At 33.4% G+C, this 24,561-nt stretch overlaps 1 protein-coding gene and 1 long non-coding RNA gene across 7 annotated transcripts; both read right to left on the reverse strand.

Annotated features, from left to right (window-relative positions):
- Nucleotides 1-145: 145 nt before the first annotated feature.
- On the reverse strand, nucleotides 146-24,150 carry LOC117923316 (probable LRR receptor-like serine/threonine-protein kinase At1g07650). Of its 6 annotated transcripts, XM_034841562.1 has the most exons (26): nucleotides 23,959-24,149; nucleotides 21,785-21,962; nucleotides 20,409-20,480; nucleotides 20,245-20,313; nucleotides 20,091-20,162; nucleotides 19,902-19,973; nucleotides 19,716-19,787; nucleotides 19,529-19,600; nucleotides 19,371-19,442; nucleotides 19,176-19,247; nucleotides 19,011-19,082; nucleotides 17,970-18,038; nucleotides 17,524-17,589; nucleotides 16,734-16,799; nucleotides 16,591-16,626; nucleotides 16,441-16,481; nucleotides 15,947-16,323; nucleotides 15,680-15,875; nucleotides 15,157-15,294; nucleotides 14,413-14,531; nucleotides 14,091-14,301; nucleotides 13,720-13,957; nucleotides 13,059-13,209; nucleotides 12,157-12,252; nucleotides 534-808; nucleotides 146-386 (listed from the first exon to the last, which is right to left on the reverse strand). In XM_034841562.1, the coding sequence occupies exons 1-25, from the start codon at nucleotides 24,071-24,073 to the stop codon at nucleotides 560-562; spliced, it is 2,991 nt and encodes a 996-aa protein (XP_034697453.1). In that variant the 5' UTR covers nucleotides 24,074-24,149; the 3' UTR covers nucleotides 146-386; nucleotides 534-559. The 6 variants fall into 6 exon arrangements, with proteins under 6 accessions (XP_034697453.1, XP_034697458.1, XP_034697452.1 ...); XM_034841567.1 differs by lacking the exons at nucleotides 146-386; nucleotides 534-808; nucleotides 12,157-12,252; nucleotides 13,059-13,209 and adding exons at nucleotides 860-883; nucleotides 1,837-1,987 and having other exon boundaries at nucleotides 23,959-24,150; XM_034841561.1 differs by lacking the exons at nucleotides 146-386; nucleotides 534-808 and having other exon boundaries at nucleotides 11,565-12,252; nucleotides 23,959-24,147.
- LOC117923326 lies at nucleotides 2,920-7,305 on the reverse strand. The gene is made up of 3 exons (XR_004652606.1): nucleotides 7,128-7,305; nucleotides 3,451-3,569; nucleotides 2,920-2,999 (listed from the first exon to the last, which is right to left on the reverse strand). It is a non-coding gene; the product is annotated as an uncharacterized LOC117923326 (long non-coding RNA).
- Nucleotides 24,151-24,561: the final 411 nt, after the last annotated feature.

Genomic DNA, 24,561 nt, shown 5'->3' on the forward strand with positions numbered 1-24,561 from the left:
AATTTTGTGGGAAAATATGAAGGAAGAGGAAAAAAATGAAGAAAGAGAAAATAAAAAAACAAAAATGTATTTAAAATTAATTAATTAATTTTATACACTCATTTCACTTTTTCCTTTTTTAATACAACATTAAATGCTCTAAAAATCCATAAAATTCTAATTACTTTAAATTAATTAAGCACTTGAAAAGTACCCACAACACAAGAGTTTAAAAGCTCTACAATCAAAAGAATACAAAGAAAAAGATTAATAAACCCTACTCCTAACAAAAAAGATAATAATTCTTAAATAAATATTTGTACCACCATTAAAACTCTGCTTTTGCTTCTGCTGATGAAGGTCTCATAGGGACCTGAATCTCAAATCATCCTTGTAGATGCCAGGCTCTGGAAAGAATAACAGCCAGCAAAGCAAAAGTTTATCAGAATGGAGTTCCAAAAACCGAATGCTGCATGCATGACTATAGCAGGATTACTTTTTATTTCCAGAATGAAGCTAAAGTTTTCAACAGATCACTAAGAAAATTTTCTCACCATGACTAAATCAATGTGAGTTAAGATTATGTGATATAGATCCTGAGAGGAGATGTGAGAAAGATCCATTCATTGTTGAGTGGCTCACTGGTACTATAGCTCTCAAGTTGCATCTGATCATACTGGCCTCTGAGAGCATTGAACTTCATGTCATCACTATAAATACCTGGATCCATGGTCAGTTCTGGTGCAACGGCTTGTCCTTTCAGCATACTCACTACGGCGGACATGGTGGGCCCAAGTGCCGGGGATGGATTGGTGCAGAGTAAAGCTACTTTAATCATCCTTATTGCCTCTTCCTTGTTTGAACTCAGTTCCCAACTTTGGATCCACAAGCTCCATTAAATTTCCTTTTTGTGGTAAAACAAATGCCTTAAAGAGCATAAAGAGGATAGTGGAAATGTAGAGATGCAGGTCAGCAAAAGAATATGAGACTCGGATAAAACCATATCAAACTCCATTCAGACACTCAGATCAAAATTTAAAAGTTCATAAACCAGGACATGCTTAAGACAAACAAGACAAGAAAGAAAAATGGAAGTGGTCTACATGGAACCAGTCACTGCACCATGTCTTCCATAGAGTATTGGGTCTAACAGTGAGTACCTTCTAAACAATGGTTTGCAATTTGACAATTTTCTGTTAAATGTTTTTCTTTCTGTGCCATGGCTAAATTGCAAAAACTTCACCAGTTTGAATCTTTCCACATACACCACACACGGACAAATACACAAACACACAGAAATAACTAACTGATGATAATTTTAATGCACATAGATAATAATTCGATCTTTTTTATTTTCACACACATAAAAATAAGATTAGAGCAGCAGCAGACAGTGAGACCTCAGGTTATTTAGCATCTCATGGATTGCCAAATTACATCAGCCTTTTCTTATGTGACTTCATATCTTTTGGGGGGTTTTCTTTCAACAAATATTGAAGGCGAAAGGGGGAGCTCCAAAGGATTGGGAACCAGTTCTCTTTTCATACATTGGTGTAGACTAGTCTCTCAACAAATTTTAGCAACTTTGAAATTCTAGATGATCTTATTCTAATGACTGGTATGCCGTGTCCAGCTAAAAATTTAGAACCTTGCAAACAAAGTTTGGTAAATGATCATCAGACTTGCCTAACACAAACCATGTCAGATGCTTTTTTTAGAGTTCAGTTTACTTCCCACTTCAGTCTCTCTTGGGTCACAGCTCGTTGAGCATGTTAAATGGACAAGTTCCAAAGCAAGTAACCTAGTTTTGCACTGTTGTTTTCATATGATGCATGCAAAAGACATTTAGCGTCTTACCCAGTCTAGAAGACAAATACATTCTTCATTTGGCCTAAACTTCGTGTTGTTCTTCCCAGCAATAATTTCCAATGCAACAGCTCCGAAACTGTAGACATCTGCTTTATAGGTTAAATAACCCTGTAATGCATACTCTGGTGCCATGTATCCTCTGCACAATAAACATTGTCTTATGGCTCCACCTTGCTAATAAACTTTATGTACAAAAAGTCCAACAAAAATCTTATATATTTGCTAAATAGTAAGATTTAAGTCCAAAAGGCCCAGCATGAATCATATTTTAACTACAAATTGCCAAGCAAGCCTATTCTATTGAAAATTTGGATTGCATATATGCAATTAATATAGCTAAAATTCTTTATACTTGTTAAAAATGAACTAGTTTGTAAAATATAAGCGACCTTCTTGTTGCAAGGCAGATAAAAATGATTAAAAGCGAAAAGATTGCATTTTACAATGTTAAGAGTTAATTCTCTACCACAATTGTAACATCACCAATTATAACTTTATGAGTTGACTATTGCAGTAAAACACCCTTCAAGGATCCTAAATTACATTATCATTCCATTTAACTAGCTGACAAAGCATGACCATTGTTCACCGAGACTTGCTAATAACTTCAAATCAAGTAAGGTTTGCATTTGAATTACATAATGTACACAGGTTTCCACCAGATAATGATGCCAACAATTTTACACATGAAACTTGTTTGGTTGCAGAGGTTTCAATCATTTACCTCTTCTGGCCTAAATTGGAGCAGCAGTCTAATTTCAGAGTTGATTAACTACTCGCTATTATCTCATGCCATTGATTTGAAGAAAGGAAAAATCAAATGTCATATATTTATCAACCCTTCTCTGTACTATAGTTAAATAGGCATATTAATAAAGGACTGAAAGGAAAAAAGACGAGATCAGTTGCTCACATAGTTCCAGCAATTCTAGTGCTAATGCAGGTGTTCCCTTCTCCATCAAGCTTGGCCAGGCCAAAGTCAGAGATCTTGGGGTTAAGGTCCCTATCTAGAAGCACATTGGTTGCCTTGATGTCTCTATGAATGATTTTCAGTGTTGATTCCTCATGCAGGAAAGCCAAACCTCTTGCTATGCCAACACAAATCCTTTGCCTGGTAGGCCAATCTAATTTCAATTGGATTTCTTCATGACCTATGATCAACAGAATAGCCCAATCAATAGAATTCATCAAAGCTATTAATGAATAGGAGTTAGTGTTTTGTCAATATTGATCTATCTAAATGAAATAGCAATTATGATGCATTTCAAAGAACAAACCTACCAAATAAAGCACAGGCAAGGCAATTGTTCTCCATGTATTCATATACCAACAGCAATTGATTCCCTTCAATGCAACATCCATATAATCTTACTAGATTTGGATGTTGTAAAACGGATATCATTCATATTTCATTTACAAATTCACGATTTCCTTGATTTGATTTTGAAGAAAGTTGCTTCACCGCAATTATGGTTCCATCTAATAGCATACCCAGAATTGGCATGGTGCAAGTGATCCTTCAATCATAGGTCTACGTCCATATGTCATGGACCAAACTGAAAATTAAGAATTAACCAAAGAACTAATGGACCTGTAGAATACCTTGTAGACTGATCCAAAACCTCCTTCACCAATCTTGTTTGCAGAATTAAAGTTGTTGGTAGCGGCTTTAATTTGTCTCAAGGTAAACAAACCAATTTGCAGATCCAATCCCCCCAATTCTGTCCAATGGTAAAAGATAGGATGTTAAATTGTGTCTCACAAAGTACTAACATTGTTTTTCTTTTTGTACTTTGAGTGCCTAGTTATTAGTTAGAATACATTTGAAAGAATGAGATAAAAGGAAATGCAAATGTAATACTTCATTTTATTGAAGACAAATTACAAGAAATAAAAAGAGAAGTCCTTGAAATTCTTAAAATTCACTCCAGCTAAAGTCTCTTATACAACTCTGAGTTCTCCTTGCTTGGCAATTTAATTGGGCTTAAAGTGAAAGTAGGGAACACCATACAATGAAATTTTCAATTATCTTCTTTCTTGAATTTGATATGCATTCCTTATAACTTGTCAAAACAAGATTATTTGGGGATTTAAAATTTCTGGTGATCTAAAACTTCTTGTGAGCTAAAAAACTGTCAAAACTGGATTGTTTTGAGATCAGTTGTCTATTTGTCCTCTTTTTTCTATTTTCACATCTAGGATATCTATAGGAACACAATAACAAGCATGCTTTATCTGTTACCACAATTGAAATTTCATTCAGGAATCCCAAAAGGCCTTATTTAACAAAAATGACATTGATAAACTCAAGAAACTTTTTGATGCAGTTTGAGAATCAGAACATAACCATGGGTTCTTGTTCTTGGCCCAAACAAGTAGCATCTTTGCCTTAAATGCCTCTGAAATGAATTGTTCTCATACCTGGATCATTGATTTAGGTGCCTCCGATCATATAACCAGTTTCTCTAATTTGTTTTTTGTATATACCACTTGTTCTAAAAAGCAAAAAATTAAAGTTGCAAATGGGTCTTTTCCCCCCATTGTTGTTAAAGGAACAGTCCAAATAACTCAATCCTTAGTTTTGAAACCTGTCTTACATGTTTTCAATCCTTAGATGCATAGGTCATTCCTCCTTTTTAGTTCTAAAAAAACTCTTTCCTTTGCAATATTGATGTCAAGGATTTGCATTGTGAAAGTTGTGAACTTGCGAAACATCGTTGCATACCTTTTCAAATAAATGCTTCAAATAATTTTCCTCATTTTTCTGATACATTCTGATGTCTATGGTCCATCTTATCTCATCAATATTTTTGGGTCACAATGGTTTATTACATTTATGGTGATTGTACTCATTCTACTAGGGTATATCTTATGAAATCAAAATCTGAAATATAGTCTATTTTTTTTTCATCTTTTCATAATTTTATCTAGAACCAATTTGGAGTTAAAAACCATACTCTCAAGATAGATAATGGGAGGGAGTATTTGAACCAAAAATTGATTGATTATCTTCAAAATGAGGGTATAATCACCACTCATTATGTGTTGACACATCCCAACAAAATGGGGTTACCAAAGGGAAAAATATACATTTATTAGAAGTTGCCCGTAGTCTACTTTTTGAAATAAACCAAAAACACATTGGGGAGAAGTTATTTTGATAGCCACCTACTTGATAAATAGGATGCCTACTTGAACTTGAACCTTCCTTTGACTCCTCTATGTTAAATCAAATGATTCCAAAGGCCCCTTTTTCTTACATAATTCTTTTCTCTTCCAATGAATTTATTCAAAATTTCAACATCACTTATATATGGATGTTACCCTTGGTTTTTCTCCTAGAAAATAGGGTAATAAAATGAGCAGGTTAAAGGATCTCTATATGGGCTTAAACAATCATCAAGTGCCTAGTTTGGAAGGATTATCATGTCCATGATGAGAAAAGGCTCCAAACAAAGTTAAGGTGATCACACATTATTTATCAAGCATTCTACTCATGGAAAGGTATTTGCCTTAATTGTATATATAGATGATAATGTGGTTATTGGAAATGATTTAATTGAGATTGGAAAACTGAAATCTTATTTGGCAACTAAATTTAAAATTAAAGATCTAGGAAGTCTTAGATACTTCTAGGAAGGTAACAAGTTCAAAAGAGGGTATTTTCATATCCCAACAAAAATGTGTGATTGATTTACTAAAAAAAATAGGATTACTAGGGTGTAAGTTAGTAGAAACACCAATTAAGGCCAACCGTAACATTAAGGACATAAATGAGGATTTAACCGAGGAAACTTTTAGAGGATGGTGGGGAAGCTCATTTATCTCTCACACACCAAATATGGATTGCATATGCATTTAGTGTGGTGAGCCAATTCACCCATTCTCCACTAAAATCTCACTTGGAAGTTGTGTATAGAATTCTCAAATATCTCAATTCTTCTCTGGGTAAGAGAATTTTGTACTAGAATAATGGAAATCTTTGTTTAGAGGCCTATATTGATGTAAACCAGTCAGGATCCTCAACTACAGGGTATTGCACTCTACTTAGAGGTAGTCTTGTCACTTGCAGGAGTAAGAAGTAGTTAGTGGTGGCTTGGCTGAGTGCAAAGGTTGAATTCAAGGAAATGGCCTAAGGGATTTGTGATTTAATTTGGATTAAGATAGTGCTTACAGATATTAATGTCACGACTTAGGTGCCTATGATGGTATATTGTGGCAACAAAACTGCCATAAACATAGCACATAATCCCGTGCATCATGATAAAACCAAACACGTAGAAATTGACTAACACTTAATCAAATAAAAAATGGACAGAGGGCAAATCTATACTCCTTATGTTGCTTCAACTAAGAAACTGACTGACCTTTTCACTAAGGGTCTATCAAGCACTGTACAAGCTTGGTATGCGAAATATCTTTGCATTTTTTTGAGATGAAGTGTTGAAATGCTACTTAATCTTAGAAAATTTCATTCTCTATAATTTTCCATGTTTTCTGGTATGTATTCTATCCTAAATGGTAGTGATCTTGTAAATATATAGGTTGTCATCGACCTTAAAGTTGCCTAGACAGAATATGTGGTTTCCTAAAATATACTACCAACTGTGCATATATCCCTATGTAATCTCAATTATTCATCATCAATGAAAGTCATTTTTCACCATAAAAGTAGTACTCAAAGTAGGCGAGGCCAAACTACCTTATAAAAGAAAATAAACAATTGGAAAGATAACATCATTGGGGGGAAAATCCAGTACTTGGATTTTTTTTATGGGATGGAAATAATTTGTTTCTCGAGTTTGTTTTTGTACAGCATATGTCAAATAATCTTGTTCAAATCAAGGAAATTCATATACTTTCATCTTATTAACAAGAGGAGCTTAATCTCAGAGATAGTGATATCAGTAGTACCATACTGTCTAATTAGTAAAGCTCTTCCAAGTGGCAAGACCAAACCGGCTACATAGACAAAAGTCACAAAACTAAATGCATATTTTTCACAGTGAATAACTGGCTACAAAGGGGCTTGTCAATGTCTCATTAAAAGGGTTGGGAGTTCAAACAACCCACCAAGGTAAAATGGGGTTTCATCATGCTTGATTTAATACTGCATTTTTGTTATGTTCTCATAACCAACCATCCCCACCCCACAAAAATAAAATGATATACACATAGTTAGAAACATGGCAGCATTGAATATACTTGCAAAAAATCAGAATGGTAACTGTTAAACTTCAAATATATAGACATATATATAACCAGGGAAAGAATCATACATCTCATTGACCGTTGGGATAGGAGCAATTGCAGGAGAGAGTATTGTTCTGCAATGGTATCTCCTTCCTGTAAGGTGTTGACCTGTTGGAGTTGCCATCACAAGGGTTGAGGGCGAAGTTCCAATCCTTTTTCCCCACTTGTTCTGCTATTTCATGGAGAGCCTCCACTGCACCCATCAATATATAGAGCCGGATTTGGTCGTGAATCCCAAAACTGTAATACATGCCACACCCAGTTTTTGCCAAATTATTGGAAGTGGTGTTTTACTTTGTGACAGGTTGCACTTATAGCTTTACAGTGAAAAATATTTTTTTATTCATTTTCAGAAGTTATTTTATATTTAAAAAAAAATGTTTCTCAACATTGATAATAAGATTTCGCTTTAAAATTATGCCTTTCAACTTTGCTTCATGTACCAAATGTGAAAACCTTTCCAAACAATGGCTTCCTCTAGCCTCTAGGTGTTTGGGCCTAGTGGACAATCAGCCTTGTTGTCTTTGGAGATTGTTGGTATTTTTAAGCCCTTAAGACATGGATTCAGTTTGGGCCTCTCTTGGACTCTGATGGGCTCAACTTCAACCTAAGGGACATGGGCTTTGTCCTGTTGCGAAATTGTTGTTAGGGGCTTTGGGGCCAGTGGATATGAGGTTCTGATCCAAAGCCTCTGAACAACCATTGGGGTGGGACTTGGGAACCAAACATGACTAAAAACTTTCAGAAATTTATTTTGTGTTTCTTCAAATTGCTTTCAAACTGTTAAAATTTTGTGAATGTAATTTTTTTTATTTCCTTAGATTTTTTTTAAAACTTTAAAGACTGTTTTCAAGTACACAAAATATGTTCCTGCTTTTTATATAAGACACTTTCTATTTTCAAAAACAATAAAAAAGAAATATATCCGAATATGCACTTAATTTTTTCATATTGATATGTATATAAAATAATATTTTTGTTCCATCGATGTCCAATAGTATTATTAGTTTTTGTATGGAATAAATAGTTCCAAGATTAATAAATTTAAGTATGTTTGGTTTCGGAAATTTAAGATAAAAAAATAAAAAGGAAAAATATAAAGAAAAGAGTTTTTTTCTCTCATATTTTCGTAATATTTTTTACTTCACATTTTTTTCACGGTCTTAACTTCTCTAAAATGCTCATTTGGCTCCAACATTACTTCTTAAAATAATGGTTCATCCTTTTTTATTACGAAAAAACCATTGAGGGAAATAAAATATTTCATTTTCAAAATTATATATATTTAAATTTAAAATTTCATTTTTATTAATAAAAATAGAGGGAAATAATTTTTTTTAAAATAATTTTAATTACTGTGATAATTTTCAAATTTAGAAAATCGTTGGAATAAAAAAGAAAATCGTTTTTTTTTTCTAAGAAACAATTTTGGAGAAAATCACTTCATGACTTATTTTATTGCACTTCACTTTGCAATATGACCTTTGGAAAAATTGTTTGTGTAAGAGATGATTTTTGCAAAAAAACTTTTGAAGAGTGCTTTTACTTTTTTTTTTTTTTTTTTTTTGCATGTGCGAAATTGTCTAGAGATGTTTTCTTCAAAAAAATTTGATAAGAAAATTGGCTTAAGAATATGCCTTTAAAAGACACAATTTTGGATTAGCAATTAAATTAGTCTAAAATCATTTATCTAATAGATGATTTTTGTTAAAATATGACAATAAAAATGAAAAAATTGTCTTTCCAAAAGACGATGTCCTAGAAAAAGAAGAAAGAAAGAAATTTGGTTTATAAAATCGACTCTCAAAAAACGTTTTTCCAAAACACGTGACAAATTATATTTTTAAACTTGCTTACTATAAAGGGAAAGGAAATTTATGTGAGGTGGAAGGCACTCCATGCATGCATGGCCCCCAATTACATCACCATACATCAATGTTTCTAAGGGATGAGAAGCAGTTCTACACCCCCATACATCATGATATTTTATCCCTTTTACTCAAAATTTTTATCTTCATCATCAACCTCACAAGCCTCAAGATCCATCATCTCACTATCCATTTAATTTCACCCAAAAAAGAAAAAAAAAAAGAGGAGAGGATCAAGTCTGATATATATATATATATATATTTTGAAAATAAGTTAATTTTCTTTAATTATTTATTTCAATTAATTATCCTTTCTTTTTGTCTTATGCAATTTTTAAATATGTGAAGTTAGGTACAAGGCTTTATAAATGATGACAAACATCGTTAGTCAAAGTAGCGTGTCACTGCTCCATACAATCACGCCTATACTTATAGTTAAATAAAAATAAGACATGGTTTTATTGAGTAAATTTGTTAAGATACCCAACTAATCACATTCCACATTTAACAATCTCTCATTTCAAAGAAGATTCAAAGTAGCTTGAAAACTAAGAATTGTGCAAAGAACTTGACTTGAATTTTAGCTCCACCCTCTACATCTAAAGATAAAGAAGTTGAAACAAGCTCCAACTTTTCAATGGTAGGTACCACTTTAATTTGCCAAGGTATTTGCATGGTTTTGATTGGGGTTTGTCATTTACATAACTTATAATCTTTTTGTCACTTTTCCAACTCTTTTATTAGATTTTGTAGCAAATCATCTTCTTGCATGCATGCCTTTGTTGCAACCATATATTATGTTTCCATTGTAGAAATAGTAACAAGCTTTTGTAATTGAGATCCCAATTGATTGTTTGTCGTACCTACAGAGTGAATTCATATCTTATATTGTTTTTTCTAGTATCAATATCTCATATTAAATTTGCATCAACATAACCATATAAACAAACGTATGATTCTCCACAAACAGAACAAGATTAGTATTATCTTTAGGATCTTGAAATATTCATTTAATCACTTCTTCTTATTCTCTTTTAGAACTGCTCATGAATCTACTAACAACACCTACACCTCGAGCAATGTAGTCTTGTATACATCACGACATTCATTAAGCTATCAATAGTTGAGGCATAGAGAACTTTGCCATGTAGTCACGACAGCTTGTGTTTCTGCACATTATCCCTTTGAAAGCTAAAAATGACTTGCTAAAGGAATGTTGACTAGTTTAGATCCTCTCATATTAAATTTCTTATGCATCATGACAATGTATTCAGCTAGTGATAATTTCAATTTCTTGTTCACATGGTGTCTATTGGTTCTCATACCAAGGATTTGATTAGCAACCCTTAAATCCTTCATTAGAAACTCAATAATTATTCTTGGAGTATGAAGATCTCATTCATGCTTGAGCTTGCAACAAGCGTGTCATCCGCACGTAGTAGCATAATCAAATAAGAAGAACAAAGTTTCTTGAAGTAGCAATAATGATTTGCATGACATCTACTAAACCCATTTCTTGATAAAAGCCATGGGACTCCTTATACCATTGCTTCGGACCTTGCTTCAACTCTTTACCACTCAAAGCATAATCTTTTGGTTCATGCAGATCCCCATAAATAAATGCAGTTTTTACATCCAACCATTCCAAATGTAAATTCTTTGTATCCATGATACTAAAAAAACTGATGAAATGGTTAAAAGTTCAACAGTAGAAGAGAAAAAATCATTGTAATCAATACCTTCTCTTGGTTAGAAACCTTTCACCACTAGTCCGACTTTGTATTTCTTGGAGCTATCATGTTCCTTCTTCAATCTATAGACACTTATCAGTGGGTAATTCAATCAAATCCTTAAGTTTGATTTGATAAAAGAGACTGCATCTCGGCATCCATAGCTTGCTCCCACTTTTCTCTAGTATGTACTTGTAAAGCTTCTTTATAAGACCTAGGTTCACCATTAGCAGTTGATAACAAATAATGCAGAGGAGAATAATGACTTGTAGGCTTAACAGTCTTGGATGATCAACAAATCTTCATCAATACCTCCATTCTCTTTTCACTCTACAAATCTGAATTCAGACATTCTTCCAATTTCCTTCAATACCTTCATTCCTTTTTCACTCATGAGCCAAAGTCGATGATGCCATGTATTTAACTGTGTTGGTTTAATGAGAGGAAGCTAGAGGGTAGGTCAGTTAATGCATGGATTGATTAGATGTGAAGTGGCTGTTATATGGGGTTGTTACATGTGATGGACTTATATATATATATATGTTCAACTCTGTAAAACCTTTCCAACTTTTGATCCAGTATAATTCACCAACCAGAATTCTCAGATGTTTCACCTATACTATTCAAATAGCATGTAAATATCTCAGTTTCTAGTGTTGACTCTAATACGATAGATTCAAATTAAGATCTATGATTTGGTTTATTTACCATTCCTCTGATCATCTCAGTCACAAGAAAATGAGAATTTACGTGCCTGAACAACTACTGCATTATCAAAATAGTCTGAATTCTTCAATTCAAGGAGTGCTCATCTACCTTTTAGTAATAGATGCACAGCCAAACTCATCTGGAGCACACAGCCAAGGCTAATAATATTGTGCTTGAACATAAAATCAATGCCACAATTCCAAAAATTGAAAGAAATTACTACATTTCCATTTCATATGTTCAGCTTCACAGAATGAAGCTCTAAAGTACTGTTGGAAATATGCAAGTAGTGAAACCTAATGCTGCATAACTAATGCACTGCTCAACCGGCAATTTCAAAGCACTTGAAATTGAAAGCTACAGCTGGATTACTCTTTACTTCCAGAATGAAGCTAGAATTTCCAAGAATAATATAGTTCTTATGAAATGGTAATTACCAAGCAAACTTTCTCACCATGAGGAAATTAATGCGAGTGAAGATTGATTTGATATAGATCCTGAGAAGATGTGGAGGAAGATCCCTTCGTTGTTGAATCCAATGACTTGTTGAGTGGCCCACTGACACTAAGGCTCTCAAGTTGCATCTGATCATACTGACCTCTGAGAGCATTGAACTTCAAGTCATCACTATAAGAACTCGGATCCATGATCAGTACTTCTGGAACAACAGTTTGTCCTTTCAGCATGCTCACTACAGCAGACATGGTAGGCCTGAGTGCCGGGGATGGATTGGTGCAGAGTAAAGCTACTTTAATCATTCTTTTTGCCTCTTCCTTGTTGAGATCAGCCCCTAACTTTGGATCCACAAGCTCCATTAAATTTCCTTTTTGTTGTAAAACAAATGCCTTCAAGATGCAGAAAGAGGGTAGTGGAAATGTGAAGGAACAGGTCAGCAAAAGAAATATGAAACTTGGATAAAACAATATCAACCTCCATTCATGCACTCAGATTCAAATTTAAAAGTTCATAAACCAGGAAATGCCCAAGACAAACAAGACCAAAAGAAGAATGAAAGAAAAATGGAAGTGAACTACATGCAACCGGTCACTGCCCCATTGTCTTCCACAGAGTACTGGGTCCAACAGTGAGTAGTGTCCATACAACGGTTTGCAATTTAGCTATTTTCCGTTAAATATTTTTCTTTCTGTGCCACAGATAAATTGCAAGCACTTCACCAGTTTGAATCTTTCCACATACAACACACACAAATATCTATTATTAACAGGTAATGGTATTTATTCACACATAAAATGAGATGAGAGCAGCTGAGAGTGAAACCTCAGGTTATTTAGCATCTCACGGATTGCCAAATTAAAAACATCTGCCTTTTCATGTGTGACTTCATATCTTTTAGAGGCTTTTCTTTTAATAAACATTGAGGAAGAAAGGGTCAATACATTTTACGGACGAGAGTACTCAGTGTCCAAAAAATTTAGAGCCTTGCAAACAAAGTTTGGCAAATGATCTCTGAACTTGCCTCAAGCAACCAAGTTGGATGCTTTTGCAGAGTTCAGTCTACTTCCTACTTGAGTCTCTCATGACTCACAGCTTGCTGAGCAGGTTACATGGACAAGTTTCAAAGCAAGTAACCTAGTTTTGTACTGTTGTTTTCATATGATGCATGCAAAAAACATATAGCGATCTCTCTTACCCAGTCCAGAAGACACACATAATCTTCATTTGGCTTATATTTCATGTTGTTCTTCCCAGCAACAATTTCCAAAGCAACAACTCCAAAACTGTATACATCTGCTTTATAGGTTAAATAACCCCATAATGCATACTCTGGTGCCATGTATCCTCTGCAAAGTAAACATTGTTTCATGGCTCCACTTCAATAATAAGCTTTATGTAGGAAATGTCCAACAAAATCTTATATATTTAGTAAATAATAATAGTTTGTAAAACACCCTTCAAGGATCCTAAATTACATTATCATTATATTTAACTAGCTGGCAAAGCTGAACATTGTTCACAAAGACTAGCTAATAACCTCTATGCAAGTAAGGTTTGCATTTGAATTATAGCACCTAATGTATACAAGTTTCTACCAGATATTGATGCCAAAAATTCCATACATGAAAACTTTTTTGGTTGCAGAGGTTTTAATCAATTGACATCTTCTAAGCCTAAATTGGAGCAGCAGTCTAATTTCAGAGTTGATCAACAACTACTGGCTAATATCTCATGCCATTGATTTGGAGAATGGAAAAATTCAAATGTAATATGTTCATCATCCCTTCTCTGTACTATAGTTAAATAGCCATATTAATAAAGGACTGAAAGAAAAAAAGACAAGATCAGTAGCTCACATAGTTCCAGCAATTCTAGTGCTAATGTGGGTGTTTCCTTCATCATCAAGCTTGGCCAGACCAAAGTCAGAGATCTTGGGGTTAAGGTCCCTATCCAGAAGTACATTGGTTGCCTTGATGTCTCTATGAACAATTTTCAGTGTCGATTCCTCATGCAGGAAAGCCAAACCTTTTGCTATGCCAATACAAATCCTTTGCCTGGTAGGCCAATCTAATTGCAATTGGATTTCTTCTCGACCTATAATCAACAGAATTACGGAATCAATGGAATTCATCAAAGCTATTAATGAATGAGTCAGTTTTTTTTGTCGCTATTGATATATTTAAATGAAATAATAATTAACATGAATTTCAAAGATAGAGCTTATTACCAAATAAAGCACGGGCAAGGCAATTGTTCTCCATGTATTCATATACCAACAGTAGTTGATTCCCTTCAATGCAACATCCATATAATCTTACAAGATTCGGATGTTGTAAACCGGATATCATTCCTATTTCATTTACAAATTCACGATTTCCTTGATTTGATTTCGAAGAAAGTTGCTTCACTGCAATTATGGTTCCATCTAATAGCGTACCCTGAATTGGCATGGTGCAAGTGATCCTTGAATCATAGGTCTAGGTCCATATGTCATGGACCAAAACTAAAAATTAAGAATTAACCAAAGAACTGATGGGCCTGTAGAATACCTTGTAGACTGATCCAAAACCTCCTTCTCCAATCTTGTTTGCAGCATCAAAGTTGTTGGTAGCAGCTTTAATTTGTCTCAAGGTAAATAAACCAGTTTGCAGATCTAATCCTCTCAATTCTGTCCAATGGAAAAAGTTAAAATGTTAACTTGTGTCTCACAAAAGTACTAACATTGCTTCTTTTAGTACTTTGAATGCCTCATAATTAGTTAGAATACATTTGAAAGAATGAGACAAAGGAAACACAAATGTAATACTTCATTTTCTCGCAGATATGCTTTCAGAAATAAAAGAGAGAGGTCAGAGAAATCCTTAAAAGCTGCTCCACCTAAAGTCTCATATACAATTTGGAATTCTTCTTGCTCAGCAATTTAATTGAGCATTAGGTGAAATTAGGGAACACCATACAATGAAATTTCCAATTATCATTTTTCTTGAATTTGATATGCATTCCATATAACTTATTCAAAACCTGATTATTTTGGCATTTAAATCTTCAGGTGATGAGCTAAAACCTCTTCAGAGCTAAAGAAATGTCAAAACTGGATTGTTTTGAAATCAGTTGTCCATTCGTCCTCTTTTGTCTATTTCCACATCTCTCTAAGATATATGTTAGAACACGATAACAAGGGTGATTGATCTATTACCATAATTGAAATAAAAATATTGAAAATTCTATGTGGTTGCTAGCATGCCTGTAACAAATATACTTAAGTTTTAGTTTGTGCAGTAGTTTTACACCACCTTGTTCCCGGGAGATTCTGCCTCCAAAACAAACTTTCCACCAAAGAATACCTAAAACAAGGAATAATACCAAAGCCACAGCCACAGCCCCAACCACAATGTATATCTTCTTTTTTACACCAGAAGGAGGCTCAAAATCTACACAAAGAATAACCAAAAAAATAAAAGAACATGTCAGATTGCATAGTGCATATCATGAATTACGGAAAATTTCATCTAATTCAAACGTTAATATGAATATAAAAAACATCAATTGGATAATACACATCCCAAACAAGCAAATTAGCTGGCAGAAAATAAGACAGCAAATTGATTCGGCCTCTTGTCAAATATCAATGTAATCTTGCCTTGCTTCCCATAATTTAAGGGAGTTTCTTGTAATGTATTACTATGCTTATATATTTATTTATTTACACAAAGTGCAGAACAAGTTGTGCAACAAAGAATCTCAAACTCAAATATGATAAGAGTGACAAGAAGAATACAAATACTTCACCATATATATACAGAGCATACAACTCACCAGCTTTTACAGAAATGGCTGATATGAGAGGACCATAAGTTCGTCTCGTTGGGGCAGCTGTTGTACCTTTCCCAGCCCAATGAAATCGGATCTCTAAAGTTTTGTTCTTTACAACTGCTTTAAATTCTTTTACAAATGCCTTATCAACCCCTTGTGCTGCTTGTACAATGTTAAAATCTTTCAACTCCAGCTTTTCCTGCAATAAACTAATTGAAATTAAATCGTCTTCTTTGACATTCCAGTTGCAGGAATAATAAGATTGACAACCTGGATGTAAACATCAAAAATACGTCTTCCAAGACTGTGAAAGGATTTATTGTCTCTTATCACTATCTCTGCAAAATGGAGTTTCACAGTATAGTTCCCATCTGCTAAGCAGCGTCCATAGTAAGTGAAAGATAGAGGAGAAAGTCGTGCTCTTTTGTACAATTCAGAGTCATTCATCCTGAGCATGGATACATTCTGTGCTATATAATCGTTTGAGGTTCTGTTTTGATCCCAAAAGTGTCCTGTGCTACTAAAACCCCAATTATCTCTGATGGGGTTAAACTCGGATGGACCTGCTAAATCAGCATCCGCTTCATAGACTACATCTCCAATGGTGGTTCCTTCTCCACCACAATTTATATGCAGTGAATACCGATCTTCATAAAACAACAACAATATAAATGATGATCAAATAGGTTTAAAACATAGAAGAAGTAAAATAACTAAAATTCATGCATGGAAATAAATTCATAAAACATAATTAAGGCATTTACCTTTGGAACATGGAAAACTATTCAGGCACTTACCAAGTTCTCTATATAGAAGGATAGATTTGAAAAAACATCAGTATTGTACAAGGAAACTAACAAACCTGCATATCACTACTCTTCAAAGTTTAATTTGAAAAAAAATTACAAGCTTACGATTTTCCCCTCTCAGAAAAGCTTTGGAACAAGTTCCTGATAAAATAACAGAAAGTTATTTTCAACCAAATAGATAGTGAATGAAGAAAAATATTTGTGTCAAGCTCAATAAGGTTTAAATCAGGAATAAAAAGAGTTCTTACAAGCTCTCTCCACAAGTAGATGGCACAGAGCGCTCAGAAAAGTTATTATAAGAAACATCAATTTGGCTGCATACAAAAATTTTAAGAACTCTTATCAAGAATTATCAGTGCTAGATTAACTAGAAGTTTGCAGATGAAACCTTGAAGGGAATCTGACCTAATTCTGAAATTAAGAGCTAAGGAGTTAGATTCTTTTAGAATGAGAAGCTTTTGGAGCACCCATATGAGTAACTTCTTTATGAGTTCTTCTCTTCAATAGCTACAGTATGAACCGATTTGGCTAATATGCAGCAATAATGAAAAAAAATTTATGAATTGAGAAAATAATGACAAAAAGTTTATGAATTGAGAACTTCTACCTCACCATCTAAATCAGCATTATAATATATCTACCATGTCCCTGTTGCACATTTTAGATGCTGTACACTGAACTAATGACCATTCAGGTGTTGGCCTAGCCTAAATCAGAGTGTTGTGAAAACAATAAAAAAGCATAGACAATGGAGAGAATGAAAAAATGCACATTTTTTTTTCAATTTCTGCAATTCCTTGCTACACCTATGAATACATGGGATGATTTCAGATGTTGCACATGGTGGGATGAAAATGACTAAAACAGGTCTACTGCATACTAATCTCCAAAAGGGTTAGAGAAGGATCACTTTCTAGAGGAGGAATTCATATATATATATACCCATGTACAGCTTAGGCATATATAAATAGGAGATTGAAGCACAAAAATAAGTAATTTCATATAAAATTAATTGAAAATGTAGGATTAAAAGCATACTAGCGATTATCTCTGCTCTTGATCCAGTCCGGAATAGGCCCATTAAGCAAGTTGCTTGTCAAATACCTAAACAGCAAATGACAAAGTATCTTAATTGTTAAGAGATGTAAGTCGTTACTATCTTAAAACGGTATGCAGAGTCATATTGAAGAAAATTGTAGTTTGAATTTTGGTAAGGGTAAAGCATAAACCATAGGATGAATATATAGGAAGCCTTCCCTACATATAACTCAGTTTCTTATACCATTCTATATTATAACCTTCTTGGTAAACCTACATCTTTCGGGTGTGAGCTTAGTCATAGTTTAGTAATCTATGATCTAGGTAAACTACCAAGAATGGACCAATCATACAGATATTTTAGTGTATCAATCCACAAGAAGGCCTCCTATGAAAAAAAAAAAAGAAAAAAAAAAGGCATGCTTTCCTGATTTTCAATTGCTTACATGAGCTCCATTTTTGTTAAATCTTCTAGGTTTGGAACAGTTCCTTCCAGCTTGTTGAAGCTGAGGTCTCTATGAGAAAATAACAATACAGATGTCATAATTAAGCAAACAAAATAAAGGTTTAGTCAAATGACCTTTCTACTGAATTTAGTGCAATATAAATTTGAAAACAAAAAATGCCACAAGTATGACAAATAAGTAGGAAAAGGAGAGACATAATTCAATGATGGAATTACTTACAAACAGGTTAACCATAAGATTATAGAACTAATCAACCTCACCTCTTTTTTTTCAAAAGAAAAAAAAAAAGGTGAACTGAGGGTCCCTAGTGCCAGTATCTTACTTAAATAGCCATTTTAATCTTATAAAAAGGTTTCTACACAATCCAAAGCTTTCTTTTTCTTCTTTTTTCCCCTCCTGTTCTTTTCATCATAGAGAATGAAGTTTATTTAGGGGAAAAATGCACAAGAGGGAAGGAATTGTTTTTCAAAGCAAAAAATGACAGCAAAGGATGTTCCCAACTAAAAAGTAGAAACCAAAACACAATTTTGGTCCAAATTTCCCAGCACCCTTTGTCAACATCTCCATATGGCAAGTTCTAGCCTATGAATCCTTCCCAATATAGCCAAAAAAAGTGGTTTACTTTTTCAATTGTTTTCCTCTTTGGTCGAGCAAGAAAATAATTACCTTCTCTCCATGTGAAAGAAGACTCACAAGTAGTAAAAGGTCAAAGTTAAAAGTTAGGTCTGGATAAACATATAATTTCTCAGTGTCCAATTTCAGTTACCATGATAGAAAAGATAAAAGAAGAAAAACCCTTACATGGTTGTTTGCTCAAATTACTTTAGACATGTCCACTCATATTTATATTCTTTTGAAAATCAAATAAATACAGTATTTGACATCTTGCTTCCATGCATATACACACAAGTTCATAGTAATATTAAGTTTGTAATATTAACAATGCATTACTCTAGTGCACTCACTAGCATTGCCAAAAATGAAAGGCAATGGGAAAAAAAAAGTTAGTTGTAGAATTACAAAATTTGCAGATTCATCATCTTTGCTAAATATTTGGGGATTGATCCGGAGATATTACAGCCTCTCAACATCCTACAAGGTAAACTTGATCCATATAAGCACTATGACAACAGTATGAGAATGATTATGCACCTAAAGAATTTTTAAACCGCAACTACAACTTACAGCCTTTTCAAGCCTATCATGTTTTGTAGAGGCGGAAAATTTGAGCCTTCCCCAGGTAAATCACTAATCCTTCTGCATGGAATCCCATCAAGAAAAATTAAAATCCTAGTCTATTTTGATGATATGATGTGAAAGGCAAATGGCTGCAAAAATTAAGCAACTCAACAAAATATTGACTAAGAAGGTTTAACTCACAATTCAGTTAAATTCTTCAAGACAGATATGCTAGAAGGTATGGGCCCTTCAAGACCACTTGCTTGGATCTCTCTGTTAACCACACATTTCCAATTCACTAAGATTGCACCTAAAAACTTCTAATATCATGAAATTTCAGAACATGAGAAGAAACTTACAATTTCTGAAGTTGTTTCCAACTATGAATAAAATTGGGTATTTTTCCAGTGAAATTGTTGCTACTAATCCGACTGCATTGGATCCAACACAAAGACAAAAACGTAATTGTATAAAAGCTAATCTTTTTTCCATCACATATATGAAATATTTACATTTACATTATTCTAAAGGGCTTTGAAATCTTACAATTCTGTTAATTTGGTTAGATTAGCAAGTGTTGGAGGCAACTCCCCAATGAGATTGTTAGTGTTAAGAATGCTAGTCACCAAAGGGAAGATCAAACCAAAATAAATTGCAATAATTTTGAAAGATTACAATTAATCAAGAAATGAAGAGCCAAATATGAATAGTGATAAGAGGAGAAGGACCAACAGATTCTCCAAGTTGACTAGTTGCCAAAGCTGGGAAGGAACAGTTCCAGAGAATAGGTTGCTCTCCAAACTCCTGAAAATTCAATTCAATTTCTTCAAGATAATAGTAAAAGCAAACCTAAACAAACTAAGAAGCACTTTCCAGAAAAGAAAATGGGGTTGTTGAGATAAAGTGAATGCCACTACATACATATATCTCAGAGTAGTAATATTTCCCAAGAAGCTAGGTATTAGTCCCGATAACCTGTTCACAGTAAGTTGCCTGCACGGAATAGTTCACTCTGTCAATCCTATAAAGATCATCTACAGGTTAACCTTAAAGATGAAGTGCAGAAGTGTCTCACAGATATTCTAATTGCATAGAAGCCCATTCCTGAGGTATGTTACCACTAAGATAGTTCCTAGTGAAATCACTATAGACAAGAGAAAAAAAATGTCACAACAATGAAAGTTTGAAATTTAAATTTAAGTTTTGAAAAACATATATATTTATAGAAGCATTTCTTACATCATCTTAAGGTAAGGCAATTTCGCCAGAGAGGGGGGAAGCACACCAGCAAGATCCTGCCCTCTGAGAAATCTGTTTGACAAAGAAACAAGGTAATACATGTCCATAGGATTCGAGTTTTGGTTTGGTAAATTCCCAAATGTCATGTTTTGTTAGTAGACACGAGTAAAGTGAAGAAAAACTCTTAATAAGCAACCATTCATGTGCAAACTGCTTTATATTAAAACATGTAATAGAGTTATGTAAGTGCAAATACAAATTAAGAAACGGTAAGAAAACCATAATTCAGTAGCTCATAAAACAGAGGAACATCAAAATCAGAAGCCCTGAAGCATGTAAACCATGAGAATGTAGTGCAAAGTTAGATTGAGAACTTCAGTATACTTTATGGTCCATGGCACTATGAAAACACTATACATGTACATAATAGATTTATGTATATATGTATACCATACCAAAAGTGTTTAAGTAATGAAGAGGATTATATTTTAGTAGTTGATGGCTTGAGATTCTTTATTTGTCACCCACTGTATACATGCTTATATACATGTATATCTAAACTATATGTATGTGTATGCAAGCACCCCACATCTAACTCAAAAAGTCATTTTGCATTAAAAGAAAAACATAATGACCCTGTTTTTCTTCAAGATAATTTTCTAATCATTTTAGATCAACTAATAGAAGATCATGGATGTTGCTCAGGAAGTGGACATATCTCCATAGACCTAAACCATTGAAGCACCCCCAAAATCCTAAATGGCACAGTAATGAATAATAAAGATTGTCAAACTTCTTGTCAATTGGGATATAATGACTACGATAGATTTTGTAGATTAACTGACCTTAAAGTAAGGAGAGGAGAATATATATCCTCTAAGGCATACCAATGACAAAGCTCTCAAATAGGTAGTAGGTACCGTATGTAAGCAATGAGCAACTGGAAAGATACAAGCATTGGGGGAAAAAAATCTAGTACTTGGATTTTTTTTATGGATGGAAAATGATTTGTTTCTCCTCTTTCAAGTGGCAAGACCAAACTGGCTACATAGACAAAAGTCACAAAACTAACTGTATATTTTGTATAAGTGAATGACTGACTACAAAAGGTCTTGTGAATAATCTCAGTTAAAAGGGTTGAGAGTTCAAATAATCCACAAGGCTAGACGGGGTTTAATCATGCTTGATTTAATACTGTTTTTGGTATGTTCTCATAACCAACCATCCCCATCCCCACCCCCAACCCACAAAAATAAAATGATATACAGATAATTAGAAACATGGCACCATTGAATATACTTGCAGAAATCATAATGGTGACTGTTAAACTTCAAATATGTAGATAGACATATGTATAAATCAGGGAAGGTACATACATCTGAACGACGTGGCATTGACCGTTGGGATAGGAGCAATTGCAGGTGAGAGTATTGTTATACAAGGGCATTTCCTTCCTTTTAGGTGTTGACCAGCTGGCGTTGCCATCACAAGGGTTTAGGCTGAAGTTCCAATCTTTTTTCCCCACTTGTTCTGCTATTTCACGGAGAGCCTCCACTGCACACATTAATATATAGTAGGAGGAGTTGGTCGTTAATCCCAAAGCTATATATATATATACTTACATTTCCCACATGCATATACGCTTGAGTAAAGACCGAAAATTGATAATACCGAGCCAATACAATCAAAACCGATTAAATTTATTTGATTTTTAATAACTATAAAAGTTTGTTAGGAATTTTGAAAACCGAATTTATCAATTCCATTTTCAGTTTTTTTTGTCTCATAATCGATAAAAACAATAACCAAACGTATATTTTAAGATTTTAATCTCTTTATTCAACATTTTATTAGATTTTGTTTTACACTTTATTAAAATAATTTATTATTATTAAACTGTAACCAATTTATTTTTTATATACAATCATTATATTTTAAGTTAGAAAATTTAAATATATTGAACTTCAAACTCAAATTTGTATAATTTTTATATTTACTTGCATCGAGCTAATGATATAAATTGAAGGAAATTAGGCTTAAAAAAAATCTACATTGCTTCAATTTTGATTTTAACATCAATCAATTATATCGGTTCAATTTCAATATTTTACACCAGAGTGACTTTCAAAAGTTAAAAGACTTTATTTTAAACTCAATTAACACTAGGTATATGTTTTGGTGATTTTTTTGAAGGGTATATACTTTAAAAAAGTATTCAAAAAGAAGTTAGCATCGTTATAGTGAAAAATGGCTTCCTCTAGGTCTTTGGGCCTAGTGGGCACTTAGCCTTCTTATCTTCGGAGATTGTTGGTATTTTTAATCTCCTAGGATATGGATATCATTTGGGCCAATCCTAAGGCCATGCGCTTTGTCTTGGGGTCTTGGGCCCTTGGGGCCAGTGGATATGGGGCTGTGATCTAAAGCCTCTGATAAACTATAAGGTTGGGCTTGGGCCTGAACTCTTCAAGAAGAGCACCCTCAACCTCTACCTCACGTATTCGTTCTCGTAGTACATGTAGCTTCTCTTGCCCAAAAATCTCACAACTCAGATTTAATATGTTGCATATATAATTCATTTGATTAAGGTTCATAATTAGACTGTGGTGGCATTTGGATGTACTTCTTATTTTTTATTTCTAAAATAAAAACTTCTATACAAAATAAAGAACTCTCATAAAATATTAAAAAAAAAAGAAAAGAAAGAAAGAAATTTACTTTCTACCTTTAGAAAATCTTTTCAAATTTTAAAAAATTTATTACGGTGAAAATTTTTACTTCTCTAAATTTTAAAAAGTGTTTTAAGAATTCCAATATTTTGTGTAAGACTTTCTATTTTTAAAAACAAAAAAATAAAAATATATCCAAATTTAATATTAATTTTTTTTGTAGTGATTTATTTCATAGCATCTTAGTTATGTTTATGTATAAGGATGGTAACAGTGCGGGTTTGAGACAAGTCATCTTATCCCAATTTATTTATATTTATTTTCATTTCCATAATAAAAAAATAATAATAACAATATATTATACATGAACTTTTTCGGAACCCATCCCGCCATTTTTAAACTTTCCAAACTCATCCTGAATCCGTTTATCGTTAGCCCAAACTCTTCCCATTATGAGCAGGTACTAAAACAAACCCAACCCATTGTAATCCTTATATATGTATATAAAATAACATATAAATTATTTGTCCGGTGGATTTGATGACATTTTTTTTGTGATTAATTATTTCTCTTGTTTTGGGAAAAATAGTTCAAAGAATAGAATAATAGATTTAGGTATGTTTGGTTTCTAAAATTTGAGGTAAAGAAAACAGGGAGGAACCTTAATATTTTTCTTTTATAGGGTTGTTCACAAAAAAATTTGAGGAAACCTTAATATTTTCTTCTTCACATAATTTTTTTTTTTATGGTCTTAAAATATTGTTCTTTTCTTGATAATTTCTAAGAGGCAAACATGGGGGAGCAGCCATGCAACTATATAAAGAAAATAATGTGAGGTGGAAGACAGTCGGAAAAAAGAGGATCGACCAAGTTTGATCTCTTACCTTCATCGTCAGGAAGCCGACCACCTTGGGCTTTGGAACCCAAGCACATCAGTATGAGCCATATGAGAATGAAAGCGAAGAAGAGAGGCTTCTGAATATCTGGAAAAGTAGCCATATATGATATATGATCTCCTCCTCCTCCTCAAACTCCTTGAGTTAGCTCACTTCGTTTGCAGAGGTGTGTAAGATCCTAATGAGAAAATGAAAACAATAAATCCTGGCGCTGGAGACCAATTTAATATCGTGGGGAAATTATGTCCTAGTGTAGCCAACCTTGACTAAGACTTGCTTTGCCTACTCTTTTTGACTTGTAATTTGGGTACACTCACTTGAATAATTAAAAATTATTTTTTATTTTTAATTCTTTTCATAAAATATCTTTTAATTATTTTATATTATTTTTATTTATTTTCTAATAACTCTTTAAATCGGCACACCGACAAATAGTACTTCACTGGGTTAAAGGCCAGTCCTGCAATACATTCAACTTTGTGAGATCACCAATCAGAAGAAAACTTAAAACAAAAATGTAAGTTGAGGTTGAAAATTCTTCTTGAAATTAATGAGAAGACAATTAAAAAAAAAAGAAAAGTCATGAAAGTA

Source organism: Vitis riparia, chromosome 10 (genome assembly GCF_004353265.1).
Source record: "Vitis riparia cultivar Riparia Gloire de Montpellier isolate 1030 chromosome 10, EGFV_Vit.rip_1.0, whole genome shotgun sequence".
Taxonomy (NCBI): Eukaryota; Viridiplantae; Streptophyta; class Magnoliopsida; order Vitales; family Vitaceae; genus Vitis; species Vitis riparia.